At 38.6% G+C, this 27,348-nt stretch overlaps 1 protein-coding gene across 1 annotated transcript in view; it reads left to right on the plus strand.

Moving 5' to 3' along the window:
- The window catches only part of MEIKIN (meiotic kinetochore factor), a 67,358-nt gene that overhangs the window by 11,740 nt on the left and 28,270 nt on the right, over positions 1–27,348 (plus strand). Inside the window, exons 5-8 of the mRNA XM_012657619.1 lie at positions 4,521–4,670; positions 9,474–9,513; positions 17,987–18,051; positions 22,795–22,877. Of these exons, the coding sequence (XP_012513073.1) occupies positions 4,521–4,670; positions 9,474–9,513; positions 17,987–18,051; positions 22,795–22,877 (338 nt within the window). The remainder of the gene's footprint in view (positions 1–4,520; positions 4,671–9,473; positions 9,514–17,986; positions 18,052–22,794; positions 22,878–27,348) is intronic.

The raw sequence follows: 27,348 nt of genomic DNA on the forward strand, positions 1-27,348 counted from the left end.
ACAACTATATGCTGTGTATAAGAGACTTACATTAGATTTAATGTAGAGATGAAAATGAAGAGATGAAAAAAGGTATTCCAGACATGTGGTAACCAAAAGGTGGCAGGCTTGGCTGTATTTGTATCAGGCAAGATAGACTTTAAATCCAAAACTGTCATAAGCGACAAAGAAGGACAATGTATAATGATAAAAAGGCCAATTTACAAGGAAGATATAACAATTATAAATAGAGATGCACCCCAAATCAGAACACCTAAATATATAAATCAAACATTGATGGAACTTAAGGTAGAAATAGGCAGCAATACAGTAATAGTAGGAGACTTCAATACCCCACTTTTAACAATGGACAGAACACTGAGACGAAATCAGTAAGGAAACAGCAGACTTCAACTGCACTGTAGACCAAATGGACCTGACAGACGCGTACAGAACATTCTACCCAACAGCAGCAGAATATACGTTTCTCCTGTGCACATAGAACATTCTCCAGGATCGATCACTTGTTAAGTCACAAACTAAGTCTTAGCAATTTTAAGAACATTGACATACCAAATATCTTTTCTGACCATAACGGAATGAAACTGGAGATCAGTAGCAGAGGGAATACTTGAAAATTCACAAATATGTGGAAATTAAACAATATACTTTTAAACAAACCAATGAGTCAAAGAAATTACAAGGGAAATTAGAAAGTATCTTGAGACAAACAAGAAAACATACTATAGCATAAGAAATATAGCAAAAGTAGTACTAAGAGGGATTTTTATAGTAATAAATAAGTTAAAGATGTCAAATAAACAAGCTAATGTTATACCGCAAGGAACTAGAAAAAGAAAAAACTAAGCCCAAAGTTAGTAGAAGGAAGGAAATAATAAAGTTCAGAGCAGAAATAAATGAAGTAGAGAATAGAAAAACAACAGAAAAAGTCAGTGAAACCAAGAGTTGGTTTTTTGAAAGGATAAAATTGATAAAGCTTTAGCTAGACTAAGAAAAAAGATAAATTAATAAAATTAAAAGAGGAGACATTGTAACTGATGCCACAGAAATAAAATGAGTCATAACAGACTACTATGAACAATTGTATGACGACAAATTGGATAACCTAGAAGAAATGGATAAATTCCTCAAAGCATACAGCCTACCAAGACCGAATCGCGAAGAAACACAAAGTCTATAACTGTAACTAGTAAGGAGGTGGAACCAGCAATCAGAAACCTTCCAACAAAGAAAAGTTCAGGACCAGGTGGTTTCACTAGGGAATCCTACCAAACATTTGAAAAATTATTAATGCCAGTGCTGCTTGAGCTCTTCTAAAAAATTGAAGAGAACACTTCCTAACTCACACTTTGAGAGCAACATTACCCTCATACCAAAGCCAGGCAAATACCACAAGAAAAGACAAGTTTAGGCCAATATTCCTGATAAACATAGATACAAAAGTCCTCAGCAAAATACTAGCAATTAGAATTCAGCAGTACATTGAAAGGATCACACACTATGACCAAATGGCATATCTCTGGGATGCAGGTATGTATGGTTCAGCATACAAAAGTCCATTAAGATGATACACCACATTAGCAGAATGAAGGTAAAATCACATAATCATTTCAATCGATGCAGCAAAAGGATTTGGCAAAATTCAGCATCTTTTATGATAAAAATTCTTAGAATTAGGAACAGAAGGCAATTACCTCAACATCATATTCAGTGGTAAAAAGCTGAAAGCTATTCCTGCAAGATCAGAAAGGAACAAGGCAAGGATGCCCACTCTCACCACTTCTATTCAGCAAGTACTAGAAGTTTTAGCCAGAGCACTTAGGCAACAACAAAAAGATATAAAAGCATCCAAATTGAAAAGGAAAGAAGTAAAATCATCTGTTTGCAGATGACATGGTCTAATATATAAACCTAAAGATTCCACTGACAATTTATTTGAACTAATTAAACGAATTCAGTAAAATTGGAGATTATAAAGTCCACATACAAAAATCAGTTGTGTTTCTATACACTAACAGCAAACTATCCAAAAAGGAAATTAAGAAAATAATCCCAATTATAATATCATCCAAAAGAATAAAATACTTAGGAATAATTGCAAACCATATATCTGATAAAAGGATAAATATCTAAAATGCATAAAGAACTCCTATAACTTGATAGCCAAGATCAAAGAAAAAAACTTGATTAAAAAGTAGACAAAGAACTCAAATAGACATTTCTCTAAAGAAGACATAGAAATGGTTAACAAGTATGTTAAAAATGTTCAACATCACTAATTAACAGGAATGTGCAAATCAGAACGACAATAAGATATCACCTCACACCTGTTAAGGTATCTATTCTCAAAAACCAAAAAGAAAAGATAACAGATGTTGGCAAGGGTCTGGATAAATTGGAACCCTTGTACACTGTTGGTGGGAATGTAAAATGGTACAGCAGCTATGGGAAACAGAATGGAGTTTTCTTCAAAAATTAAAAATAGATCACCAAGTGATTGAGCAATCCCTCTTCTGGGTATTTATCCAAAATAATTAAAATCAGGATCTTGAAATGATGCTAGTGCTCCCGTATTCATTGCAGCATTACTCACAACAGCCAGTGTATGGAAACAACCTACATGTCCACTGACAGATGAGTAGATAAAGAAAATATGATATATACGCACAATGGAATATTATTCAGCCTTAAAGAAAAAGGAATTCTGCCATTTGCAACAAATGAATGAACTTTGAGGACATTACGCTAAATGAAATAAGCCAGGCACAGAAGGTCACACACTGTAATTCTACTTATATGAGGTATCTAAAATAGACTCATAGAAGCAGAGAGCAGGATGGGAGTTGACAGGATCTGGTGGGATGGGAAAATTAGGAGTTGCTATTCAGTGGGTATTAAGTTACAGTTATGGAACACGAATAAGTTCTAGAGATCTGCTGTACACCACTATTCCTGTAGTTAACAATACTGTATTGTACACTTAAAAGTTTGTTAAGAGGGTAGATCTCATGTTAAGTGTTCTAATAAAATTAAAAAGAAGAAGATGAGGAAGAACCAAGAAGAAATAGAAACAACACTAGGAGATGGAAATAATGAAAAGAAAGTCATCATTGAGATAAGAAAATATATGTTGTATCCATTAAATAAGAATAGGATGGTATAAAATAGAGAATATTCTAAGAATAATTGAAAGCAGTAGCAGAGTGGAAAACTCAATAGAAGGACTAGGGGATAAAGTTGAGGGGCTTTCCCAGAAAAAAAAGGATCATAAGAAAAAAAAAAAGAAAAAAGAGAAAATAAAAAAGATTGAAATTTGGAGGAATAAAAGAGACAGTACATGAAATCTAACATCAAATAATAGGAGTTCCAGAAAAAGATAATGAAAAAAACAGAGGGAGGAAAATTATCAAAGAAATAATTGAAGAACATTTTTTGGAGCTGAAAGAAATATTAATTTCCAGGTTAAAGGGACCACGGTGCGCTACTGCAATAGATGAAAACACCATGGCACAGCTTTATGGAATTTCAGAGCACCAGGGAATGGAATAAATAGAATGGATTTGTACACTTGGTAGAGTTTGGGATTAAATAGATGAAAAATACACAGAAAACTAAACCAATGAAAAAAAACAGGCTTTTCCTGACTCCAGGAAAAACAGAAGGTGATCATAGCATACCACCAGAGTAAATTTTTAGTAGCATTTTATCATCATAATGTCTACATTGAATATTGCTCTAACTGAAATATGTGCTATAACAGTATGGGAACAGTGGGAGGGGTGGGAAGAGTGGGGATGGGGGATGTGAGAGGGAACAGCTCATTATTACGTAGTGGGAAGTCAATAGGAATCGTAAAACTGATGTCAAGTAATAGCAGTTTAAGTACAGTCATCTCTGTATCTCGGGGGACTGGTTCCAGGACCCCCCTCAGATGACAAAATCCACGAATGCTCAAGTCCCTGATGCAGAATGGCACAGGATTTGCATATAACCAACACACATCCTCCTGTATTCCTTAGATCATCTCTAGGTTACTTAGAATGCCTAACACAATGTAAATGCTGTGTAAGTAGTTGTTACGCTGTGTTATTTGGGGAATAATGACAAGAAAAAGTCTGTGTACAGTTTAGTACAGATGCAGTTTTTCTTCCAAATATTTTTGTTCTGTGGTTGGTCGAATCCACAGATGTAGAACCTGTGGATGAGGAGGGCCAGCTGTGTGCTATTTAGTCATATGATTTTTAATGGAACACAGGTAAAACATATACATAAAATATGAGAATCAGCCCACATATATGCTGCCTGTCCCTTAGGTCAATAATCTTTATGGAACAAAAATCAAAGGAAGGCAGGTTTAGAGAACTAGACTAGACCGTAGGTTATTTACTATCTTGATATCATCAAGTCTTACCTTTTTGTTCTGTCTCATCAAAACTTTCTTCAGTTACCGTAGGTTGGTGTGGGCTGGGCCCTAAGTTGAGGAGGTGGGGAAGGTGGCCCTTGCGGGCTGTCGTTCAGAGTTTTATGCCATTTTCCCTCTGCTTTTTCAGATTGGGAGTGTCCCAAGTTGAAAGACCACATGCAATGGAAGAATTCCACTCTTCTGGACACCAGTAAGGCAGTGACAATAGAGAAGGCAGCACAGTTTTCAGATCTCTCTGCAATTTTAAGTGAGTTTCACTTCACAAGGGAACATCCCTCATCTGCGTTGGAAAAACAAAATATTTTGTCTCTTGAATGATTTCTAAGCTAAGTTTATCAGTTGGATTGTCTTTGACTACAAACTACATCTGGTAGTTGCTTAAGTATATATGGGTTTGCTTTTTTTTAAAATTAAAAAAAAATTTTTTTAGAGACAGGATCTGGCCATGTTGCCCAGGCTGGACACAAACTCCTGGGCTCAAGTGATCCTCCAGCCTCAGCCTCCCAAGTGGTGGGACTACAGGCAGGTCCCACTGCACCTGGCTGGGTTTACTTTTTTATAACTTTTTATTCTGAACTAATTTTAGAATTGGGTAAAAGTTGCAAAAATAGTACAGAGGGTTTCCCACATAGCTCTCACCCAGCTTTCCCTAATGTTACCTTATATAAACCTTAGTACAGTGATCAGAACCAAGAAATTAACATTGGTGTAAAATAGTAACTAAACTGCAGACCTTATTCAAATTTTGCCAGTTTTTCCTTTAACGTCTTTTCTTCTGTTTCAGTATCCTATCCTGGATCCCCCATTGCGTTAATTATTATTTTTCCTTAGTCGCCCACAGTCCGTAACTGTTCTGAGCTTTCGTAATCTTGTTACTTTTGAAGAGCCCTGATCAGTTACTTTGTTGAATGTCCCTCAGTTTGAATTTGTCTTGATGGTTTCTCACGGTTGTAATCAGGTGACGCAGTTTTAGTACGAACACTGCACAGGTGATGTCGTCCCCTTCTCAGTGCGTCAGATCATGTCATGGGCTTTCTTATGTCATCATTTTGTGTTCCTGGTGATGATAAATGTCATCACTTGGTTAGGGTAGCATCTGCTGGGTTTCTCCAATGTAAAGTCACTGTTTTCTCTTTGTAATTAATAAGTAATCTAGACAAAGGTGGTTTGAGACTGCAAATTCGGTTTCTCCTAAAACTGTAGTTCACCAAGTTTAGCAGCTGTCAGAGGGACCAGTTGGCTGAAAGCCTTATCACTGTGGTACTTGTCTAATGAAGAGTTTACATTCCACTCCTGCATGCTACGTTTATTCATTGGAATTCTGTGAAAGAACAATTATCTCTTTTCTGCCATTTGTTTATTTGATTACTTATATCAGTGTGGACTCATGGATATTTATTTTATTCTATGGGCTAAAATCCAATACTTGCTTTATTTATTTACTTATCTATTTAATTCTATTAGATATACAAAGTAGTTTTGGAGGTGTTAACCCAGGCCCCTGTGAGAAACACGTTTATTAAATAGATTACAGTATTTATGTATAGTTCTTTCTATCTTTAGCATTATAGTATCCAGTCAAAATAATAATTTCCCAAAATTACATGAGTTAGCTCTCTTTTCTCCCACTCTTTGGTGTATGAGAAGTGTTATTTACTTGTAATATGTGGAGTTAGATCCATTTGTTACTGTTGGATTCAATTTTGGGTTCACCCATCCTGTTTGATGTTGTTTATTTATTCAGTGAAGGTATATGAAACATTACTGTTGTTCTAAGAGTCATAGCTATATAAAAAGGTATCCTTAGAAATTACCAATTTCTCCTTCTCTTCCTGCTACCATTCTCCTTTCTACCCCTTTGCCACCCATTCTCTATAGGTGACCAGTCTCTTTAGTTTCTGGTTTATTTTTTTTGTGTTTCTCTTATATAAATGAGCAGACACCTGTATCCTCCTCTTTGTTACATGAAGGATACCGCACCATGTACCTATTCTTTTTCACTTTGCTTTTTCCACTTAGCAGTATGCACTAGAAATCACTCTGCGTGGGTTTATAGAGATCTTCCTCATATTTTTATAGCTGCATAGTTCTCCACTGTGTGGATGTACCTGTTTATCCAACCACTCCCCTGTGAATTGGGTATTTAGGTTTTTTCTCAATATTTTGCCACTACAAATAATACTGCAGTGAATATATTTTCAGAGTTAGGATGGCTGGGTCAAAAGGTAAGTGGATATGTAGTTTTGTTGGATATTGACAAATTTTCTTCCAAAAGGATTAAAACAATTAGCATGTCTCCCTATATCTTCACCAACAGATTGTGTTGTCATGTTTTTAAATTTTTGCTGCCCTAATAGGTGAGAAATGATATCTCTGTATTATCTTGATTTGTATTTCCCTAATTATATGTGAGTTTAAACATTTTTCGTATATTTGAGAGCCATTTTTATTCTCTTTCTGTGTGAGTGAATTTTTCTTTCAGGTCTTTCTCCCATTTTTCTATTTGGTTTTCCATCCTTTACCCTCAATGTCATATATATATTTTATATATATATATGTATTTTTTTTTTTTTTTTTTTAGATGCAGGGTCTCACTCAGTTGCCTGGGCTAGAGTGCAGTGGCATCATCACAGCTCACTGCAGCCTCTAACTCCTGGGCTCAAGTGATCCTCCTGACTCAGCCTCCTGAGTAGCTGGGACTACAGGCATGTGCCACCATGCTTGGCTAATTTTATATTTTTATTTTTTGTAGAAATGGGTTCTTGCTGTTGCTGGGCTGGTCTCAAACTCCTGGGCTCAAGTAATCCCTCGCCTTGTCCTCCCCAAGTGGTAGGATTACAGGTGTGAGCCACCCCGCCCAGCCAAGAGCTCAATATATTTTAAGAATATTAGTCTTTTGTCTGTTGTATATATTATGAATATTTTCTCCCAGTCTGTCAGTTGTCTTTTTGTTTGTGGTATTTTTTGTCATGCAAAAAATTTTTGTTTATATTGAGTTTACTTTTCTCCCATACCAGTCCAGACCTAATGTAGCAGCTCGCTAATATCATCCAGACCATAGGCTCTTGTGTCAACACTTAACAACCAAGCGTGTGGGCTCATTACCGCATAGTTACAGGATGGTCACTAAACCTCTAGGCATCACAGCCATGTTCCTGGCAGAAAGATGAGAAAGGGCAGTAGTAGCAATACATGTCTCCTTTTATTGGAAGAGCAAAATGTTCTCAGAAATTCCCTAGAAGAATTCTGTTTAGGTCTATTGACCAGAATTGGATCATATATCCACCGGCTACCAGGGAGACTGAGAAACCAAATATTTTGCTTTTTATCCTCTGTAGTGATAGAAGGCAAGAGAAAATGCAAAAATGGAGAAGGGGAGTAGGAGTAGATGTTGTTAGCCCACCTAGTAGAGCCTGCCACTAAGCAAGGGGAATATCAGTCAGCAAACTGGACATTGGGTTAGGTGTCCTTTATGGAGAAGTCAGTAACAGTCTGGATGGGAGTATTTCTAACAATGTTTAAAGGCCTTGTCTTCTGCGTTACGTTTAGTTTGGTAGCTCCTTGCTGATACAAAGTGCTCAGAGAAGCAGCCTAGTTCTTTAGCAAGTGTTTGGGTTAGGCTCTTTGTCCACTTCAACTGTCAAAAAACCTAACTCGATGTTAGGTTAAAAAGGGAATTTATTACCATATGTACCTGAAAAATTCAGCAGTAAATCAGATGCATATGCCCCTCGGTCCAGAGTTTCCAATGATATCAGTAGAACCCGTTTCCCTTTGTCTCTCAGCTCAGGGTCCCGCCGCGTAAGTTCACTCTCAGCCAAGTCCTTTTATGTAGCAACTCTTTCTAGCTCCAGGCTTATCTACTCACTTGAACAGAAGTCCTGGACCTCACACATTGGCTTAAACTAGTTCATACGCCTGTCCCTGAACCAGTCACTTTGACCAGGGAGACGCAGGGCTCTTACTGCATTGAATTATAGGCTATGCCTGAATGATCAGAAGAAAAATCGGGACCGTTACTAGCAAAAATAGAGAGTAGTTGCTCTGTGATGTGTCCACTGTAGTCATTTATGTTTTGAGAGCTTCCCTTTCAAGAAAGCCTTGAGAAACACCATGCACTTTACCTCCCCTTAACTGTTGAGATTTTAAAGTTTTGATCTAGTGTAAGCCATGTGCTGCAGCGGCTAGTTTACTACCGCCTCGTGCACCTGAGGCAGTAAAACGTTGAGAGGAGACATGCTCTTGACTAATCAATCTACTGGTATGCATGTCTATATATTTGGTATTGGACTAAGAACCATGAGACCTAAGTTTAAAGTCCCAGATATTCAGCTACTGGTTTTGTAACTTGACCAGTTATCTTTTTTTTCTTATATGTAAAATGGGGGCCAGGCACGGTGGCTCACACCTGTATGTATTCCCAGCACTTTGGGAAGCTGAGCCAGGAGGATCACTTGAGGCCAGGAGTTTGAGACAAGACTGGGTAACATAGTGAGAACCCATCTCTACAAAATATAAAAAAAGTCAGCCACGTGCGTTAGGTGCCTGTGCTCCCAGCTACTTGGGAGGCTGAGGCAGGAGGATGACTTGAGCCTGGGAGTTTGAGGTTGCTGTGAGCTAGGATGATGCCACTGTACTCTAGCCTGGGCAACAAAGTGAGAAGCTGTCTCTAAAATAAAATAAAATGGGGATAATAAATTGGTATATTTGCCTGACAGGATTGTTGTAAGAAATAAGTAAGATAATAGATGTAAAAAGAGCTCAAAAATTATAAAGAACTAAAAAAAAAAAATTATAAAGAACTATTCAAATACAAGGTGACTGATTCCTGTATCTCATAATATTTTGCAACATATTTGTTTTACTTTGATATTGAGAAAATACTTTTATCTAATTTAAGTGACAGATATAAAAAGATAAAATTATAAAAATAAACTGCATAGTCATCATGTGTCTTGGAGGAAATATTTATTTTTACCTTGAGTAATTTTAGCCTCTGGTTTGTCTTTGGATTATATTTCTAACAGATTTTTAAAATTTCCTTTCCTAGGTGCCTCTTCAGAAGATTATCAGAAATGCCATAATAAAATGTAAGAACTAAAAAATTTAAAGTTATTGTGCTTTTGAGAATCCTGTATTGTAATAGTTGTATAGCAAGTATGATTGTCAGTCCACAAACTCAGGTGTTCATTCACTGACTATTTGTTGAGGACTCACTACATGTCGGAACTATTCTAATTGCTAGAGATACAGTAGTGAACAAAGTTGATTAAAAACAATCTCTGCCCTCACGAAGTCCACATTCTAGTTGGAAGAAATGGACAATGAACAAATAAACAAGAAAACTTATACTGTATTATATGTTAATGAATGCTATGGAGAAAAATAAAGCAAGCTGGGAGCTGGGGAATATTGAGGTGGAGATTTGCTATTTTAAGTAATGTGGTTAGGGAAGTCATCATTAAAACCTAGCATTTGGCCGGGCGTGGTGGCTCACGCCTGTAATCCTAGCTCTCTGGGAGGCCTAGGCGGACGGATTGTTTGAGCTCACGAGTTCGAAACCACCCTGAGCAAGAGTGAGACCCCATCTCTACTAAAATTAGAAAGAAATTAATCGGACAACTAAAAATATATAGAAAAAATTAGCCGGGCATGGTGGTGCATGCCTGTAGTCCCAGCTACTCGGGAGGCTGAGGCAGAAGGATTGCTTGAGCCCAGGAGTTTGAGGTTGCTGTGAGCTAGGCTGATGCCACGGCACTCTAGCCCGGGCAACAAAGTGAGACTCTGTCTCAAAAAAAAAAACATAGCATTTGAGCAGAGACTTTCTCAAGAAATGCACAGAGCAAGCTGTGTGACTGACTGGGGAAAGACTGTTCCAGGTAGAAGGAACAGCCAGAGCAACACCCTGAGGCCAGAAGTCCTGGAGCTTCTGGAGTGGAGAGAGGTAGGAGATGAAGTGAGAGAAGCAGCAGGAGGCCAGGCCACATAAAGCATCGTAGGCCAAGGTAGGTGAGCTGGATGGCCTTTGAAGAGCGATACGGCTTATGTTTTGGAGGAATCATCCTGGCTGCTGTGATGAGAATAGGCTATGGGGAGGCAAGGAATTAGGGTGATTATAGTTAGGAGACTATTGCCCTAATCTAGGCAAGAAATATTGGAGTATGGACCAGAAGGGTAAGAGTAGGGGTGGTGAGATGTGATCAGATTTTGGATATATTGTGAAAATAGAACCAGCAGTATCTGTTGCTGAACTGAATGGTGGGACGTGAGAGAAAGTATTCAAGGCTGACTCTACAGTTTTTTTTTTTAAATTTGACTCCACAGTTTTGGCTTAATAGATCTGTAAAATAACATTTCACAAAACTCTTCTGATGTATTTTTGATCTTATGTAAGTTATTTAAGGTAAATTAGTATATCTAAGCATCATTTTGTAGAAGCTTGTCAGTCCAACATTTTATTAATTCACATTGGCTCTTAATGAATACCATTGCAATTTGGATATTCACCTTACTGTACTGATTTTAATAATTTTAATCTTGCTATTTCCTTCCATGGTTTCCTTAAGCCTTGCTTCCTGCTATTCTGTAAAATTGACATTCTATTCTAGTCCCTGCATAGTTGCCAAAATTATTTCTCTTTCTCTCTTAAAGAAAGAAGACTATAAGGTTCATTTTCATTGTTTTAAATTCATACCATATGAAATGCAGTATTATAGGGAAAATAATCAATACTTGTGGATCAAAAATGATTATATCATGTTACTAAATTCAATTAGTTTTCTAATCTAATTTTTTATATTCTTGGTAGTCTGAAGTAATCTCTGTTCGTTGTGAATTACCAGAAAGTTCCTGCCCTCCGTGTGTGGGATCCCTTCCTGGATTAGGAGTTTCCACCGCTGATTGCTTATCGTAACTCTGTGAAGCTTGAGAACAGAATGACCTCTGTTGGCCCTTGGGAGCTAATAGCTATGCTTTACTGATATAATTGTTTCTAAAAGCACTATATCTATTAGTATTTATTTCAGGCAACTCTGTATCACATAGATTTTTAAAAATATGCCAATATCTCTTGCTTTTGAGGTTCCTAAAAAAAAAAAAAGAATGGAGTTGCCATTTATTAAGATGGGGAAGACTGAGGAGAAGTAAATTACTGGAGGAAGAGTTGGTTTGGGGCATACGGATTGCTTGGTAGGGTACATGTGAAAGAGACAGAATCTAAGTTCAGGGAGGTGGTCATAGCCTGTATCATGAGGGCTTGGCGTTTTATTTTATCCTAAATGTGATAAGGATCTCTGAAAGGTTTTCTGTAGGACTATAGCATATAACAAAATTTTTAAATTACCTTAACCCTCAAAGGATTTGAAGGAATTTTTAGAAAATTCATACGAGTTTAAAAACAAAGTTAGGAGACATCATCAAGAAAGTGAAAAGACAACCCACAGAATGGGACAAAATATTTGCAAACCGGATATCTGAAAAGGGACTTGTGTCTTGAAGGTAAAAAGAACTCTTACAACTCAACAGTGAAAGGACAAATAACCCAATTTAAAAACGGGCAAAGGATCTGAAAAGACATTTCCCCGAAGAAGACATACAAACAGCCATAAAAGATGGAATGTGGATCAAGACCACAGTGAACTTCCTGCCACTTCACACCCACTAGGGCGGCTATAATCAAAGGCAGATAATAGCAAGTGTCAGCTCGAATGTGCATAAACCTTCATACCTTACTGGTGGGAATTTTAAATAGTCAGTCTGCTCTGGAAAACAGTTTGGCAGCTCCTCAAAATATTAAACATGTTTTGAGGAACTGCAAGACCGTATGACCAGCAATCCACTCCTAGCTATGCACACCCAGGAGAAATGAAAATATACACAAAAACTGCTACATAAATATTCACAACTTTATTCATAATAGCAAAAACAAAGTGGAAACCGCCCAGATGCCCATCTACTGATGAATGGATAAATAAAAAGTGGTATATGCATACAATGGAATATTATTCACTAATAAAAGGGGATAAAATATTGATATAGGCTACAAAATGGATGAACCCTGCAAACATTGTGATCAGTGAAAGAAGCCAGTCACAAAATACCACATACTTTATGATTCCATTCATTTGAGGTGTCTGTAATACAGCTAGTCTCACATAGATATCTGCAGAGACAGAAAGCAGATTAGTGACTGCCTAAGCTGGGAGGCTTGGAAAGAAATGGAGATGAGCTGCTGATGGATACAGGGTTTCTTTTAGGGGTGGTGAAAGTGCTCTAAAGGTGGTTGTGGTAATGATGGCTACACAGCTCTGGATGTACCAAAACCATCGAATTGTAAACTTTAAATGGATGAATTATATGTATATGTGAATTATATCTCAATAAAGCTGTAAAAAAAGTTAAGACCAAGGAAACCAAGGAAATATAATTTTTAATAGAAGATATAGACAGGAGGAAAGGGAATTAGAACAAAAATAAGCCATAAGAGTTAGGAGTAAAATGCTTTAATTGAGCCAAATTTAGCTCTGTGCTACTTAAGATACAAGGAAAAAAGTCTACAGCTATTGGATAGATTTCATTTTCTTCAAATAATCATGTACAACTCTTACTGTCTTATGACTAGGATTTTTGCCAGAATTAAATGCTAAACAGTCCATTGTTGTCTTCTTTGGTGGGAGTCTAAAGTATAGGTATTCTGTGCTGATGGGAGTGTAGGGGTAAGGACTGATAGACTTTGTTTTTTGTTTTTTGTTTCTTAGATAGGGTCTTTCTCTGTCTCCTGGGCTGGAGTGCAGTGGCGTCCTCATAGGTTCCTTTTAACTTCAACTTCTTGGGTTTGGTTGTTCTTGTTGCTTCGGGTTCTTGGTTGGTTGGGCTTCCGGTTTTGGTTCCCCCCTTTTGGTTATTTTTTTTTTTTTTTGTAGAGATGGGGCCTTGCTCTGCTCAAGCAGGTCTCACTCTCCTGGCCTCAAGCGATCCTCACACCTTAGCCTTCCAAAGTGCTAGGATTATAGAGGTGAGCCACCGTGCCCGTCCTTAATATACTTTTGAGTGCAGATTTCTGTGGAACTTTTGCATTGCCCAAAAATCTTACCTCTTGTCCTTCTTCACAGACATGTGCATGATTAGATTTCTGTCTTAGAGCACTCACTCTTGTGGTAAAGAAAAAGATGAATTGGAAGGAATATTTCAGTTGAAGGGGTGACTGCTGTAACATTCCAAGGGAGTTATGATGAGGACCTGAACTTCAACAGCAGTGATAGCAGACAGGAAAAATACAAGAACAGTTCAGGATGGATAGTTAATAGTTTTTAATGACTGATTGGAAGAAAATGGAATCCAAGTTGGCCCCCAGCCCTCTGGCTTAGGAAGCTGGATGGATGGTAACTTATTCACAAGACAAGAGAACACAAGTGGAAAGCAAGAGAGGGTCGGGGTGACACTGAGGTGCCTAGAGCACTTTGAAGTGGAGACGTCCGGCAAGGAGTTGTGTGTCCCAGCTTGGAGAACAGGGAAAGGTCCTGGGCTGAAGGCATAGTTGGTCTCCTTGGGAAAGTGTATAGAGTGAGAAGAGAATAGCAGTAGTGTGATAGCCTCCTTATAAATAATGTTGCTTATGTTTAAATGGTGAGAAATTTCTGAAGAAAAGAAAATCTATTAACTGTTACTCTTGGGTGAATTGTTCTTCAGTGAATGACAGTGAAAATTGTGCAGGTAAATGACTAAAGCCCAGAAATGATAATAGACTCACTTTTTAAAAAAAATCCCTTCCACAGTTTGCAATGTAATATATATACTTAAGGAAAGAGTGATATTAATATTTGGATAATAACAATACCAGATTTGTGCACCTATTTATCTACTAGACATTTGGCATTCTCTTTAATTAAGTAGCACATTCACAAAGTTAAAACCCTACAACTTTGATGTAGTAGCTAATGGAGAAGGGGAGTTTTATTTACATTGCTGTAAGACGTGTGCCTGTATATCAAAATGGAGCAAATATAATAGAACACTGGATTATGTGTATCTGATCCTGTTTCCTGTCTCCCCTAAATGCTGCCCTCTCTTTAAAAAATATAACCTACCGCCTGTATGTGCAAAGAAAATATAGCTTTCTTTTTTTAGAAAAATAACTGGTCTGAACTTTTCATAGGCCCTCATCATCCTTCTCCCCTATTTAGCTGGGAAATGATGAATTTAACTTACTTATTGTCATTCAGTTACTTCCAGTTCAAAGTCCCTTTTGGGTGAATGCTGACTCTCAGATTTTCTCCCCATTCCTCATTCCTGAGAATGGCATATGGGGAGGTGATCATACCTCTTGATTTGCCTGGGATAGTCCCAGTAAATGCCTGTTGTTCTGCTCTGTTCTTAACAGAGCACCCTTTTACTCTCCAAAATGTTGCAGTTGGGCAAATGGTCACCCTAGAGGTGTATAGGCATAGGGCAGACCTTATGTAGGCTTGCGTTATAGCAAGAGTGGGGGAAGGATGAGGTTACAGCCTGAGAGTATCTGGGATCCATAAGCTGTCTGAATTTTTACTGATTTATGCTGCCACTTCCTAGATGGGTTCTATACCTGATCTGGGCTCCACTGATAAAGTCATTGACTGCTAAACTTAAGGCCTTATTTAGGACCTGAGGTCCTCTGTTGCTGATTTTCCCTCACCTTAGCTTTTGTTCTTCTCCAAACTCTTTGATTCTCATTGAAGTCCTCTATCTAGACTTTGACTGGGCTGCCTTTTGGCAACCTTTGTGATAGAGTCACCTGACCACAGCACCTCTATACCAGGTATTTTGGCTCTAAATTTGACCACTTCCTGCATTTCCCTTGGTGTATGGAACCTTGAGACTTGATCACAACGCACGCGAGTGAAGGGAGTACCGCTAGGGCTAACTGAGACCCCTTCTCTGCCTTAACATCCCAAGCTCTTATTTTATTGTTGAGTTTTCACTTGTGTGGACATCCAGAATTTAAAACAGGGAGTTTGGCACATGCCCTCTCTACTTTTGGTTTTCTCTTCACCTCTTCTAATATCTTCCTACCTGTTACCTCCATCTCCAGAGTTTGGGCTTGAGGGAGAGAAGTCAGTTTCCACTGTCTGACTGCTTATTTCCTAAGCCTTTGTCCCCCTTCTCCTTCTAATAATGCTTTGGACTGGAAGGAGTGGTGGAGGAATCTGTCTTTGTTTACATCCTGAGTTTTTCTTTATTATATGGCTGTCCTAGTCCATTTTTTGTTGCTTGTAACAGAATACTTGAAACTGGATAATTTATAAGGAAAAATTTATTTCTTATGTTTATGGAAGCTGAAAAATCTAAGGTTGAAGGGCTGCATCTGGGGAGGACCTTCTTCCCGGTGAGGGCCCTCTGCAGAGTCTCGTGGTAGGAGGCGTCACATAGCAAGGGCTGAGCACGCCAGCTCAGGTCTCTCTTTCTCCTCCTATATAGCCACTCACGCCACTCCTGTAACAATCCATTGCTCCGTTAGTCCACGTGTGGACTAATTCATTCGTGAGGGCAGAGCCCTTATGCCCAGTCACCTCTTAAAGGCCCCGCGTCTCAGGACTGCCACATCGAGAATTAAGTTCTGCGCGGGTTCTAGAGGGGACAAACATTCAAACCACAGCAGTGGCTACTGGTAGAACTCTGGGCTTTTGTCTTAACTTCTGTGCGTTAATAGGAACTTGAAGAATATAGCAAAATGTTAAAATGTGGTTTTCATATTCGGGTTTGGGCAGTGGCTTCATAGATAAAAACGAAAGTACCCCACTCCCTATTCTGTGTAGAACCATCTGTGTAGGATTTGTAAAAGGTGAGATCAAAACCCAATTCTGCCAGCATTGGCCTGTTAACCCATCTCCTGACTATTTAAGAAAAGGCTAAGAATACATGAAAAGGACGAAAAGACCAAGAATGCTTATTTCTTTGGTAAGAGTTGTTGGTATCACATGCAAGGAGGGAGGGAGACTTCTCTCTGACCTCAACATGACAGAGGAAGCTCCAAGAGAACCATTTGGAAGGTTCAACATACGTTCCCCCGGGATTTGGTTTCTGACTTAAACCTGAAAAGTCTAAAGGGAAGAGGGTCTGTTGGGTGCTTTGGAACGGCAGAAAGAAGAGGAAGGTAGACGTACTCTCAGAATTTGGCATGGCAGAGGTTGCCTGTAGGTCTGGGGTGTGTCCCACAGAAAGGGCTAATTATATATCACTTTGAAAGGGATCATGCCCAGTGTGACTTCCTACAAAGGGCAAAGTAAGCTCAATCAAAAGAGGCTGGGCATTCTATCATCAAATGCAAAAGCTAAGGATACTGTGAGTAGCAGCAAGTGAGAGCGCCCCAGTGACAGGGAAATCTCCAAGGAACCCCTCACAATACTCCGAGTTTGAGAGAGATGGCATTTGGTCGTGTGTCACACCCAGAAGGTAGCAATGCCGTGTAATGGTATCAGTCAAGGTCAGGAAAGACCTTTCCTGTCCCTTTCTCAGCTCCTCTCCTCTGACCCTCTACCAGAGGAACCCAAAGAGCAGCTGCCAGATAGGGAAGGGAGAAGAGCAAGAAATGGAGAAGAGACCGATGGTGGTTGCTCTCTCCACCGTGTGTTACAAATCTAAATCAAGCCCAAGCTGGGAAAATGAAAAAATATAAATTGAATAAGAGTTTGAAGTTGTGATATTACACTGGGTTTTCATTACCTAAAAATAAGTATAAAAAGAGAATACCAAAAAAGTATTAGTAAAAAGAAATCTACCTGAAAGTTCATTCAGAGGCAAGAAAGTATTGTTTTGACAGGGTGAGTTTAAAGGGAAATGGGAACAACTAAAATTACTTTCTGCTTCCTTAGTTCAGCTATTCAATTAAGCAGAACAGGAGTTTCGAAAATCCTCTTCTCACATTTTTTTTTTTTTAATTTCAGCATATTATGGGGGTACAAATGTTTAGGTTACGTATGTTGCCCTTGCCCCCCTCCCCCTCACAGTTGGTTTTTAACTCCATTGTCTTGCTAGGGACTCAGAAATCCCATTTTGGTGGTCAAAAGCTGAGGTTTGATCCTTCGGTATTTATTCCTCTTGTAATAGCTAGTCCTTTCCTCCGCGTTTGGATAGAATTGGGGGTGGTCTAATTGGTGGAACTGCAAAAAGAAAAAAGAAAATTAATTTTTTTTAAAAAAATTATCTTTCATCTTCCTTGAAATCCTTACCACAAGAATCCTGGGAAACCAGATTGCTCTCCCTTGTGCATAGATGAAGTAACCAAGACCCAAGAGAGGTTAAACAGCTTTCTCAAGGCCACTTGAGTGTCAGTGGCAGAACTGGGGTTTCGATCCAGGTCTGTCTGGTTCTAAACACCTCGCCTTGTGCTCTGTACATACTGTCTCACACGGAGGTGTATAAAAATATTGCCTTTTTATTAAACTGTTTGTTCATATAGATAAGGTAACATTTTTCTAATAAATTGTATTTTTTCTACAGGATAATTGCATGTAAATATCTTTAATATTTGAGAATTCTCAAAAGTTACTGAAAGAGTAAGAAAATATCACTAATTTGTTCTTATTATAGAGTGATGACATTAGCAGACCAAAGTATTTCTCCAAAACCAAAGTGTACTTCAAATTCAGAATCAGGTAATGTGTAGTGAAACTAATTATTTTCATGATTCTTTGTTTCTTTATATTTGCTACAGTGCCGCACGTGTTAACAAAATTGGTAGTCCAGGAAACTGAGTACTTTTTGGCTTGGTTGTATTTAAAAAATGAAGGTATGTGGAGTTAGAAAGTGGGTCTTTCCCCACAGCATGCATGACTTATTCATTTAATAAACATTTAGTGAGCATGTACTCTGTGCTAGGCATTGTTAGGGATACAGTGGGAAGCGAAACACTTTTCCTGTCCTTTAAGTTTCAGTTGTAGAGAGGAAGATACATCAGAGAGAGGAACAGATGCCCTGTGGTTATGTGTGATAATTGAAGAATAAAGGGGTCAGCAAAGTGACTTGCATCAGTGACCCGCTGTTATTTAGTTTACTATTAGAGTAAATTTAGCAAGACATTTACATCCCTATTAACCTCTGCTGTGTCTCAGGTTTCTTTTTTCTTTATTTCCTGCAACAAGTTTTATAGCATTTATTTGAGAGTAAACTTGAAGAATTGCTGCTTTTGCTCTTGATGGTTGTAAATGTATATATGAGCGAAAAATGTATATTTATTTGCATAATCTTCATTTTCAGAAGTTGTCTTAATGAGCATTTACTAAATACCAGGCATTTTGCTAGGAACCATGGGTATAAAAATGATTAAGATAATTTCTAAGCGAAATTAGTCTCGTGATAAAAACCAAACTTATAAAAGCATAGATCATTGGAAGGAGCAGTATCTTCTACCCTGGAGGGTGAACATTAGAAGGAGAATTTGTTTTAGAAACTGAAGACTACGGGAGCATGTGAACAACAGACGGGGGGTGGAGAAAGGAAGGCGCTGAGGGCCCCGGACACAACGGGGATCTGTCCTGGTCTTGCCCGGTTAGGAGTTGTGCTTTAGCTGTCGAAAATATTGTCTGTAAAGCTTAGTGGTGAGACAGAATAGTGATTCTGCAATTATGTGTGCTTTTTTATTCTTTCATGTGTTAATTGAATTAACATTTAAAATTAAGTATCACATCTTGCTCTACAGGTTTCTGTGTTTTGTTTTTTTTTACATATTTTTTCTTTTTTTAATTTTATTTTAAAGACAGGGTCTCGCTGTCACCCAGGCTAGGGTGCAGTGGCCTGATCATGACTCACTGTAACCTTGACCTCCTGCGCTCAAGTGATCCTCCCATCTCAGCCTCCCGTGTAGCTGGGACTGTAGGCACGAGCCACCATGCCTGGCTAATTTTTTTATTTTTTGTGATGCATAGTCTTGCTATGTGGAGGTTAAAACCCTTACATACAGCTGTCTTCTGGATATCTCCTCTTGGATTTTTAGAGCACCTCAATTTGCCATTCGTTAATTCAGGTCATACATCAAATATTTATTAAGCACCTACAGTGTGACGCAAACTGTTTTAGTTGCTGAGAAACATGACAAAGCCCTTGCTCTAACAGAGCTTATGTTATGGTAGAGGAAGGAAGACAATAAACAGATAATAAATATATAGCATAATATATATCAGGTGGAAATAACAGTAATGAAGGAAAATAAAGCAGGGTAAACAGAGCGGGTGTGATAGGCATGCTGTTTTAGACAGGGTTATCAACTTTCTGAGGAGGTGACATTTATGTAGAGTCTGAATAAAGTCAGAGAGTGGCCATGTGAAAATCTGGAGACAGAGCATGCCAGGCAAAGGAAAAAGCAAATAAAAAGGCCATGAGATGGGAATGTGCTCAGCGTGTGTGGCTGGAGCAGAGCGAGTGAGAAGATGAGTGGTTGAAATTGTCTGAGAGCTGGTCGGGTGGTGTGGAGTCGAGTCTCGTGTATGCCATGGTAAGGACTAGGGCTTTTATTCTAAATATGCTGAGAAGTACATCCTAGATCATCTTAAAGCAGAGGGATGACATGGTCGGATATATATGTACGTTTTTTATTTTTTATTTTATTTCATTTTAATTAACTTAAGTTTAAATAGCCCCATAGGCTGGTGGCTACAACATTGGACAGTACCACTTTAAGGTATTTGTACGTGTAGTGAGATGGAAAATAATCTGTCTGGGGAACCACTGGTTTCACTTGTTCTGTCTGCTTAAACCGTCACTCCAGGGAAGAAAACTCTTAAGCTGGAGGAACTCTGGGCTTCCAAGAGCCCTTGGGTCCTCTGTTTCTATGTACAATATTTCTGTGGTCCTAATGTTCTAAGAGGTGTTATTTTTCTATGTTCTGAAGACTCAGATATATATTTTAGAGTTCTTACTTTGCCTGCCATGTGGAGAATGGGCTATGGTGGCAAAAATGGAAGCAAGGAGACCTTGTTAAACTATCGCAGTTATCAGATAATGGTGTCTTAGACCAAGGTGGTAGCAGTGGCCTGATTTGGAAGATGTGCCAGGATTTTCTGATTAGGCTAGATATTAGATAAGACAGAAAAATGGAAGTCAAGAACGAGTATTAAATTTTTGGCTTGAGCCACAAGGTAAATGGTTTTATCATTTATTGAGATAGTACTATAGGGCAGAGCAAGTTGGGAGAATGATTAAGCGAATTTTGTTTGGGCATATTAAATTTGATCTCTGAACCCATACACACAATGTTATGTAAAAGAACACAGACACAGACATACTGTGAGATTTCATATGTGTGAAGTTCATGAACAGGGAAGACTCTTGTGAGTGGTAGACATGAGAACAGTGATAGTCTTTGGAAAAGGGGTGCCAACTGAGAAAGAACACATGGGAAAATTCTGGGGTGCTGGAAATGGTTTATACCTTGATCTAGGTGGTGGTTATGTGAATGAATACATGTCCACATAAGATTTGTGACCGTTACTGTATATATGGTATACGTCAATAAAATATTTAAAAACTGAGAGGCTGTTAACCTTCACGTAGAGATGTCATGAAGGTGGTTTGTGACATGGGAGTCTGGAGTTCAGAGCAGAGGCCGGGGCTGTAGGTACATATGTGGAGTCAGCATGCAGATATTTTGAAGTTACCAAATTAGATGAAATTACATAAGGAGTAAAAATAAACAGAAACAAGACATATAAAAGGAATGGAAATAGCATGCTCCAGCATTGGAAGTGGGGAAAGGGAGCAGTATCCAGCAAAGGAAGCTGAGACTCAGTTCAGTGGTAGGAAAACCAGGAGAACGTGGTGCCTCGTAAGTCAGAGGAGTGTGTTTCAAGGAGGGAGCGATCCCGGGTATGGCAGAAATTATGAAGATTAAACAGAGTGAGGATGGAGGGCTGAGAATTGTCACAGCCAAGACCCGACCTGCTTCTACCCCAGGACCCTTTATCTTTTAGTGAGCAAATGTCGTTTAGCAGACTGGAAACCTGAGGATCATCCTTAGCACCTCTTTTTTGGTCACTTCTCAATCTAACATCTGTTTCTAAGTCTTGGTACCAGTTTTCTCTCCTACCGAAATCTCACACCCAACTGCCTTCTTTTTACCTGAGGAGATGCAGATGGCAGGAGCAAATAGCCACTAGGGTTGCCAGATTTAGCAATTAAAGATACAAAATGCCCAGTTAAATTTGAATTCAGATAAATAGCACATAATTTTTTGATATAAACATGTTCCAAATATTGTACATGCTTATACAATTACATGTGATAGACTAAAAAATTGTTGTGTTTATCTGAAATTCAAATTTAACTAGGCATCCTATATTTGGCCACTCTACTAGCCTTTGGAATGAGACTAAGGAATATGTAAGCAATACACAGATCATAAAAAGAAGAACTTCTTATGTTAAATTAAGGAAATTGAGTTTTAACTTGAGGGCAGTGGAAAGCCTTTGGAGAGTTTTAAGCTAATGCTATTGGATTTACGTTTTAGGTATACAAGGAGGACAGTGGGCTGCTGAGGGAGGTGAATGGAAAAGCTGTTAGAATACCGGGAAAACCTTTTCATGCCTTAAATCAAGATAGTGGTGTTAAGAATAAAGAAAAGTTGGAAATGTGGTATTACATGATAGGCAAAATTGGCATAGAGCAGACACTCAATAAATATTTGTTGCTTTGAATTGAGTCTGGAGAAGGAGGAAAAGGGAGGATCAGGAGTGAAGAGGAGCCGTAAAGAGGCCGGAGTGGGAAGACGTTCATGCTGTCGTGCTGAGGTCCAGTGAGGGAGACAGGAAAGGCTCATCTGATGCTGGAGGGGAGTGAAAACTGTTGCTTTGGGTTTGGAAGTAAATAGGAAGAGAGGAAGTAAAGTCAGTATCAGTGGACAGCTCTTTGAAGAAACTTGCCTTTGGACAAGAGGAGAGAGGGGGTCTGTAGCAAGAGGGATGCAGGGAGGTCCGGGGAAAGTTCTAATAAGATGAGAGAGGCCTGAGCATGCTTCGAATGCTGATAGGAAAGTTGCAGTAGGAAAGGAGAACTCGAAAACACAGTAGAGGATATGGTAGGAGAGTGAATGAAGAATTTTAATCTCATATAACTTTCTCTACTAACAGAAAGGAAGATATTTTATATACAGTTTATTTACTTCCGTGAAACCTAAAGCTCTTGAGGTAAAGATATTTTTAAGGATATTTTTTCTTATCTACAGGAAGTCAGATTATTCAACATGTATTAAGTTTTTCTTCTTAAACTATTACAAAGGCACAGTCACTAAAATTAGGGTTTTTAAAAATTTTGTTTTGTTTTATCAAATTTGAATTCTTTTGTCCTCTGGACTTACAGTTAATGATAAGTTAAATAATTAGAATACTAAACTATGTTTTTGTTTATAGATAATGCAGCTTGTGAAGTTTTACTTGCTGAGAAAACTTGCCCTTCAACTCCTGCAAAAACAAAGAAAAAAGCAAGTATTAAAGCAGAATAACTACACAAAGCATGAATTTCATTAGTAAAGGGTGTACTTTTTTTTTTGAGATTGGATGTCACTCTGTTGCCCAGGCTAGAGTGCAATGACATCATCATAGCTCATTGAAACCTCAAACTTTTGGTCTTATGTGATCCTCGTGCCTCAGCCTCTCAAATAGCTGGGATGACAGGTGCCCACCACCATGCCCAGCTATTAATAATTTTCTTTATTTTTGTAGAGAAGGGGTCTCACTGTCTTGCCCAGGCTGGTTTCAAGTGATCCTGCCTCCTTGACCTCCCAAAGTGCTGGGATTACAGGCATGAGCCACCATGCCCAGCCCAGGATATACTTTTACCCAACACTTTCATAGGAATTATTTTGCAGCTATTTAAGTCAATAATTAAAAATATTTTTGGAGTTTAATAATTAGATTCTTCAATTTTATGTAAACTCTAAGCTACATATACATGAATATATATTCTGTATAAGTTTAACAAAAGAGAATTAACATGTACTGTGGTTCCCCCATTATCCGCAGGGGATCTGTTCCAAGACCCCCAGTGGATGCTTGAAACTGCAGTTAGTACCGAACCCTATATATGTACATATGCTGTGTTTTTTTGATCTGTTAACTCAGATAGCTGTTAAGTAACTAGTGGGTAGGTAGTTTATACAGCATGGATGTGCTGCACAAAGGGATGATTCATATCTTGGGCTGGACAGAAGGGGATGGCACAAGATTTCATCATGCTACTCAGCATAGGGTGCAATTTAAAACGTATGAATTGTTTATTTCTGGAACTTTTCATTTAATATTTTTGGACTGTGGTTGACAGCAAATAACTGAAACTGTGGAAAGCAAAACCATGGGTAAGGGGGAACTACTGTACTTTACATTTTTCCCACCTTCCCTTTGAATAATTGGATGTCTATTAGTCCTTAATTTAAGGTAAAAATAAGAAATTTACCATGGAGCTAGAGCAGTGTTTTATGCTAAAGATTGCTTGCAAATCAGTATGTTAGGCTTGGAATCTGGAGGTCTTTGGGGAAAACTTTTAACTTAATTTTGAATGTAGCAAGAGCTACTTCTTAGATGACTTTTCATTAATTATATCTTTGCTTTATATCATTCCAGTCAGGTAGGTAGTTGGTTTTTTTGTTTGTTTGTTTTTGCCTATTTTATAGCTGAGAAAACTGAGGTTTATATTTTCACTATTTTTTTTTTTGAGGATCTATTGTTAGGTCTTTCTGGATCTAAAACATGTAGTCTTTACACTAAACCATACTTTTATTGTAATAAATAAGGGAGTGGATTGAAAGAGGGTAAGAGTGTCAACAGGGTGACTTGTTGGTGAGAAGTTACTGCGATTTTTGGTGAAAAATTGTGGTGGCTTTGACTAGGGTGTTTTGAAGGAGAGATGGAGAGAGATGAATGGGTTCGATTTTGCTTGTAGAGTTAATAGATTGGATATAGAGGGTCAGTGAGTGAGAAGTGTTAAGAAAGACTTCTACATTTCTGCCTTGCACAGCTTTGGTGATGGATAAAGATGCTATTTAATGTGATGGGAAAGACAGGAGATTTGAGTATACATGAAGATGGAAATGTTGAGAAGGCCATGGAAATGGATGAAATCATCGGGGATGGAGTACCTATAGAGTGAAGAAGAGAAGGGGGTCCAGGATCAATCCTTGGAAAACTCCACAGGCATGTAGAATAGAAAGAGTGGCTAGACAAAGGGAGGAAAATAAACGAAATATGGTATCATAGAAACTAAGAGAAGAAAGCATTTCACCCACAAAAGGCAGGGAGTGGTCAACAATGGCGAATTGAATGCTGCTTGGAGGTCCAGTATTATAAAGAATTTTTAAAAGTCAGTTGCAGGACTACCAGTTTCCTATTCAGTGTGTAAGATTCTCAGAAGTTGCCATTCTGTCCTAACAAGAAATAAAAAGCTGAACAAGCTGAAAAATCACCAACCCTTCTTAGATCTGTCGAAGAAGGGAGGCCATTCAGCAAACTGTTGCTCCAAACACTGGAGAGAATGACAGGAGGATGTAGAGAATCACAGCTTATCAAACCAGAAACCCATGAGCAGAAACCTCCATGGGAACCGTTGCCAGGACAGGAAAACCTATCTTGGGGATGGGACCCAAGTCTAAATATGAAATTCATTTATGTTTCGTATGTATCTTATACACATAGTCTGAAGGTAATTTTATACAATATTTTTAATACTTTCGTGCGTGAAATAAAGTTTTGATTGTGTTTTGACTGCATTTGTCACGTTAGGTCAGGTGTGGAAATTTCCACTTGTGGCATCATGTTGGTGTTGAAAAAGTTTTGGATATTGGAGCATTATGGATTTTGTATTTTAGATTAGGGATGCTCAACCCTAATCTATTTCAAACTATTTTGTCTTTCAACAGGTTTTTTACTGAAATATGTAGATGTTATTTTTTTCTGGAAAATGATTTAAGTTTAAATCTTTTTTTTCAAGTTGGAAGAATGATAGGATATCTGAGAAGTACTGGAAATGTTTTTATAGCACTTGAAATGTATTTCATGATTATGAATTTGTTTCAGCCTGAAAAAGATTCTGAACATAGAGATACAAATTTCCAAACAAAGTTAAACTCTCATCTAAAAATCAAGGTTTCATCATCCTACCATAGGTCTGTGTTGAAAGCAATGCAGGTAGACCAGTCATGGACCTCCTGCTGCCCCAGCCCCTGGCATCTGCACTGGTAAGCTCTGCTCTTTTATTAACTAATAATTCTTGAAAAGACTATAAAAATGTACTGATTGGGAAGATATAGGAATATGTAATTTATTAACAAACGTAGGAAAAATATAAGGAAGCTATATACTTACAGCTGTACACAGGCTGATGTTTTTAAAATTGAACTGACAGTTGGCAGTTGTGTCAATTGGAACCACTGGGAAGCGGATAATTGAGACAGAATTAAGAGTTCAGGTGGCTTATTGGAGGGAGTAGGACCTGAGAAAGGAAAGCAGGGACGAAGCAGGATTGGTCAGGGATGGCCTCAGTATTGAATGCCAATCTGACAGGCTCTCCCCGTGAGGAGTTCTGGAGCAAAGATTGTCCATTGCAAAGTCTCATGTTGGGCTGCTGTGCCCAGATGTTGGCTTGGCGCTGCCTGAGAAGACCGTGGCCTCCCTCAGCTGGAAAGCGAAGCAGATTCTAAAGATGTTGCAGCTGGCGCTGCTGCCGAACTGCACTCCTGACACTGGAACAAGGACATTCGAGCCAGGCACTCCCAAGACTGCCACGGTGATGATGATAATAGCTGTTACCGAGTATCTCCTACTCTCCAGACACCGACGTCCTCTTTCCACGTATTATTTGCAACTTTTGTATAGCAATCTCCAGAGGTAGAATAATCTTCGTTCAGATGAAGAAATTAAAAGACTACATAGCTAGTAAGTTAGAGAGCTAACTATTCAGTGTACCAAGTAAATATACCTATAAACATTTTTGATAAAAACTTACAAGCTATTCCAGACTATGTCTTGTACCAACAACTAAATTTAAGAGATTTTAAATCAGAAGGAAAAGAAAGAGAGAAAGGAAAGAAACCTAATATAGACTTTCCTACGATGTTCAAGTTTTATCTCAGAGTCTGGGTTCCAAACTTGACATCATCTAATAGATGTGTATTCAAAAAGATTTATCAGAAGGACGTGGTCGTCTCATGGAATCCAAATGTTGGAAAGGCAGTTGATCGCTAGAAATAAAGCTGCCTGTCTCTGTCTCTTTGACTGTCTTTCACTCTTTGCTTCTGCTCTACCTCTCCTCCTGTTTCTCTGTCTTCGCTGTTTCAGATTTTGTCTCTTATTTTCAAGCTGTCTCTTTTCCCTTTCTCTGTCTTGATCTCTCTCTGTCCTGTCTCTCACTCTTTTTCTGCTCGTAGTCTCTGTGGGTCTGTCTCTCTTCTTCCCTCTCTCCATCTCTCAGTCATCCTCTCCTTTTCTCTTCCTCTCTGTCTTTTGCCTGTCCATTCTCCCTCCCCCTTACTCTTCTCTTCCCTTCTCCTTCCTTCATCTCCCTTCCCCTCCCTTCCTCTCCTCCCTCTCTCGTTGTTGACCTGTCCCTCCCTCTATTTCTGTCACTCTCTTTAGCTCTTGGATCTTGTCTCTTCTCTTCTTGCTCTGCCTTTCACTCTTTCTTGCTTTGTCTGCCTGTCTTTCTCTGCCTTTTTGCATCTTCAAGAAATAGAAAATGAGTCTGCATCCTACTTTATAATTTCTTTAACTATGATTTTTCATAAGTGAAAGTATCTTTATGCATATTTTTTTGAGTCAGTGTCTTGCTCTGTTGCCCGCCCTAGAATGCAATGGTGTCATCATAGCTCACAGCAACCTCAAATTCCTGGGCTCAACTGATCCTCCTGCCTCAGCCTCCTGAGTAGCTGAGTAGCCTCCTGAGTAGCACTACCCGGCTAATTTTTCTATTTTTTT

This window comes from Propithecus coquereli, unplaced genomic scaffold (genome assembly GCF_000956105.1).
Source record: "Propithecus coquereli isolate 6110/MARCELLA unplaced genomic scaffold, Pcoq_1.0 Scaffold553, whole genome shotgun sequence".
Lineage (NCBI taxonomy): Eukaryota > Metazoa > Chordata > Mammalia > Primates > Indriidae > Propithecus > Propithecus coquereli.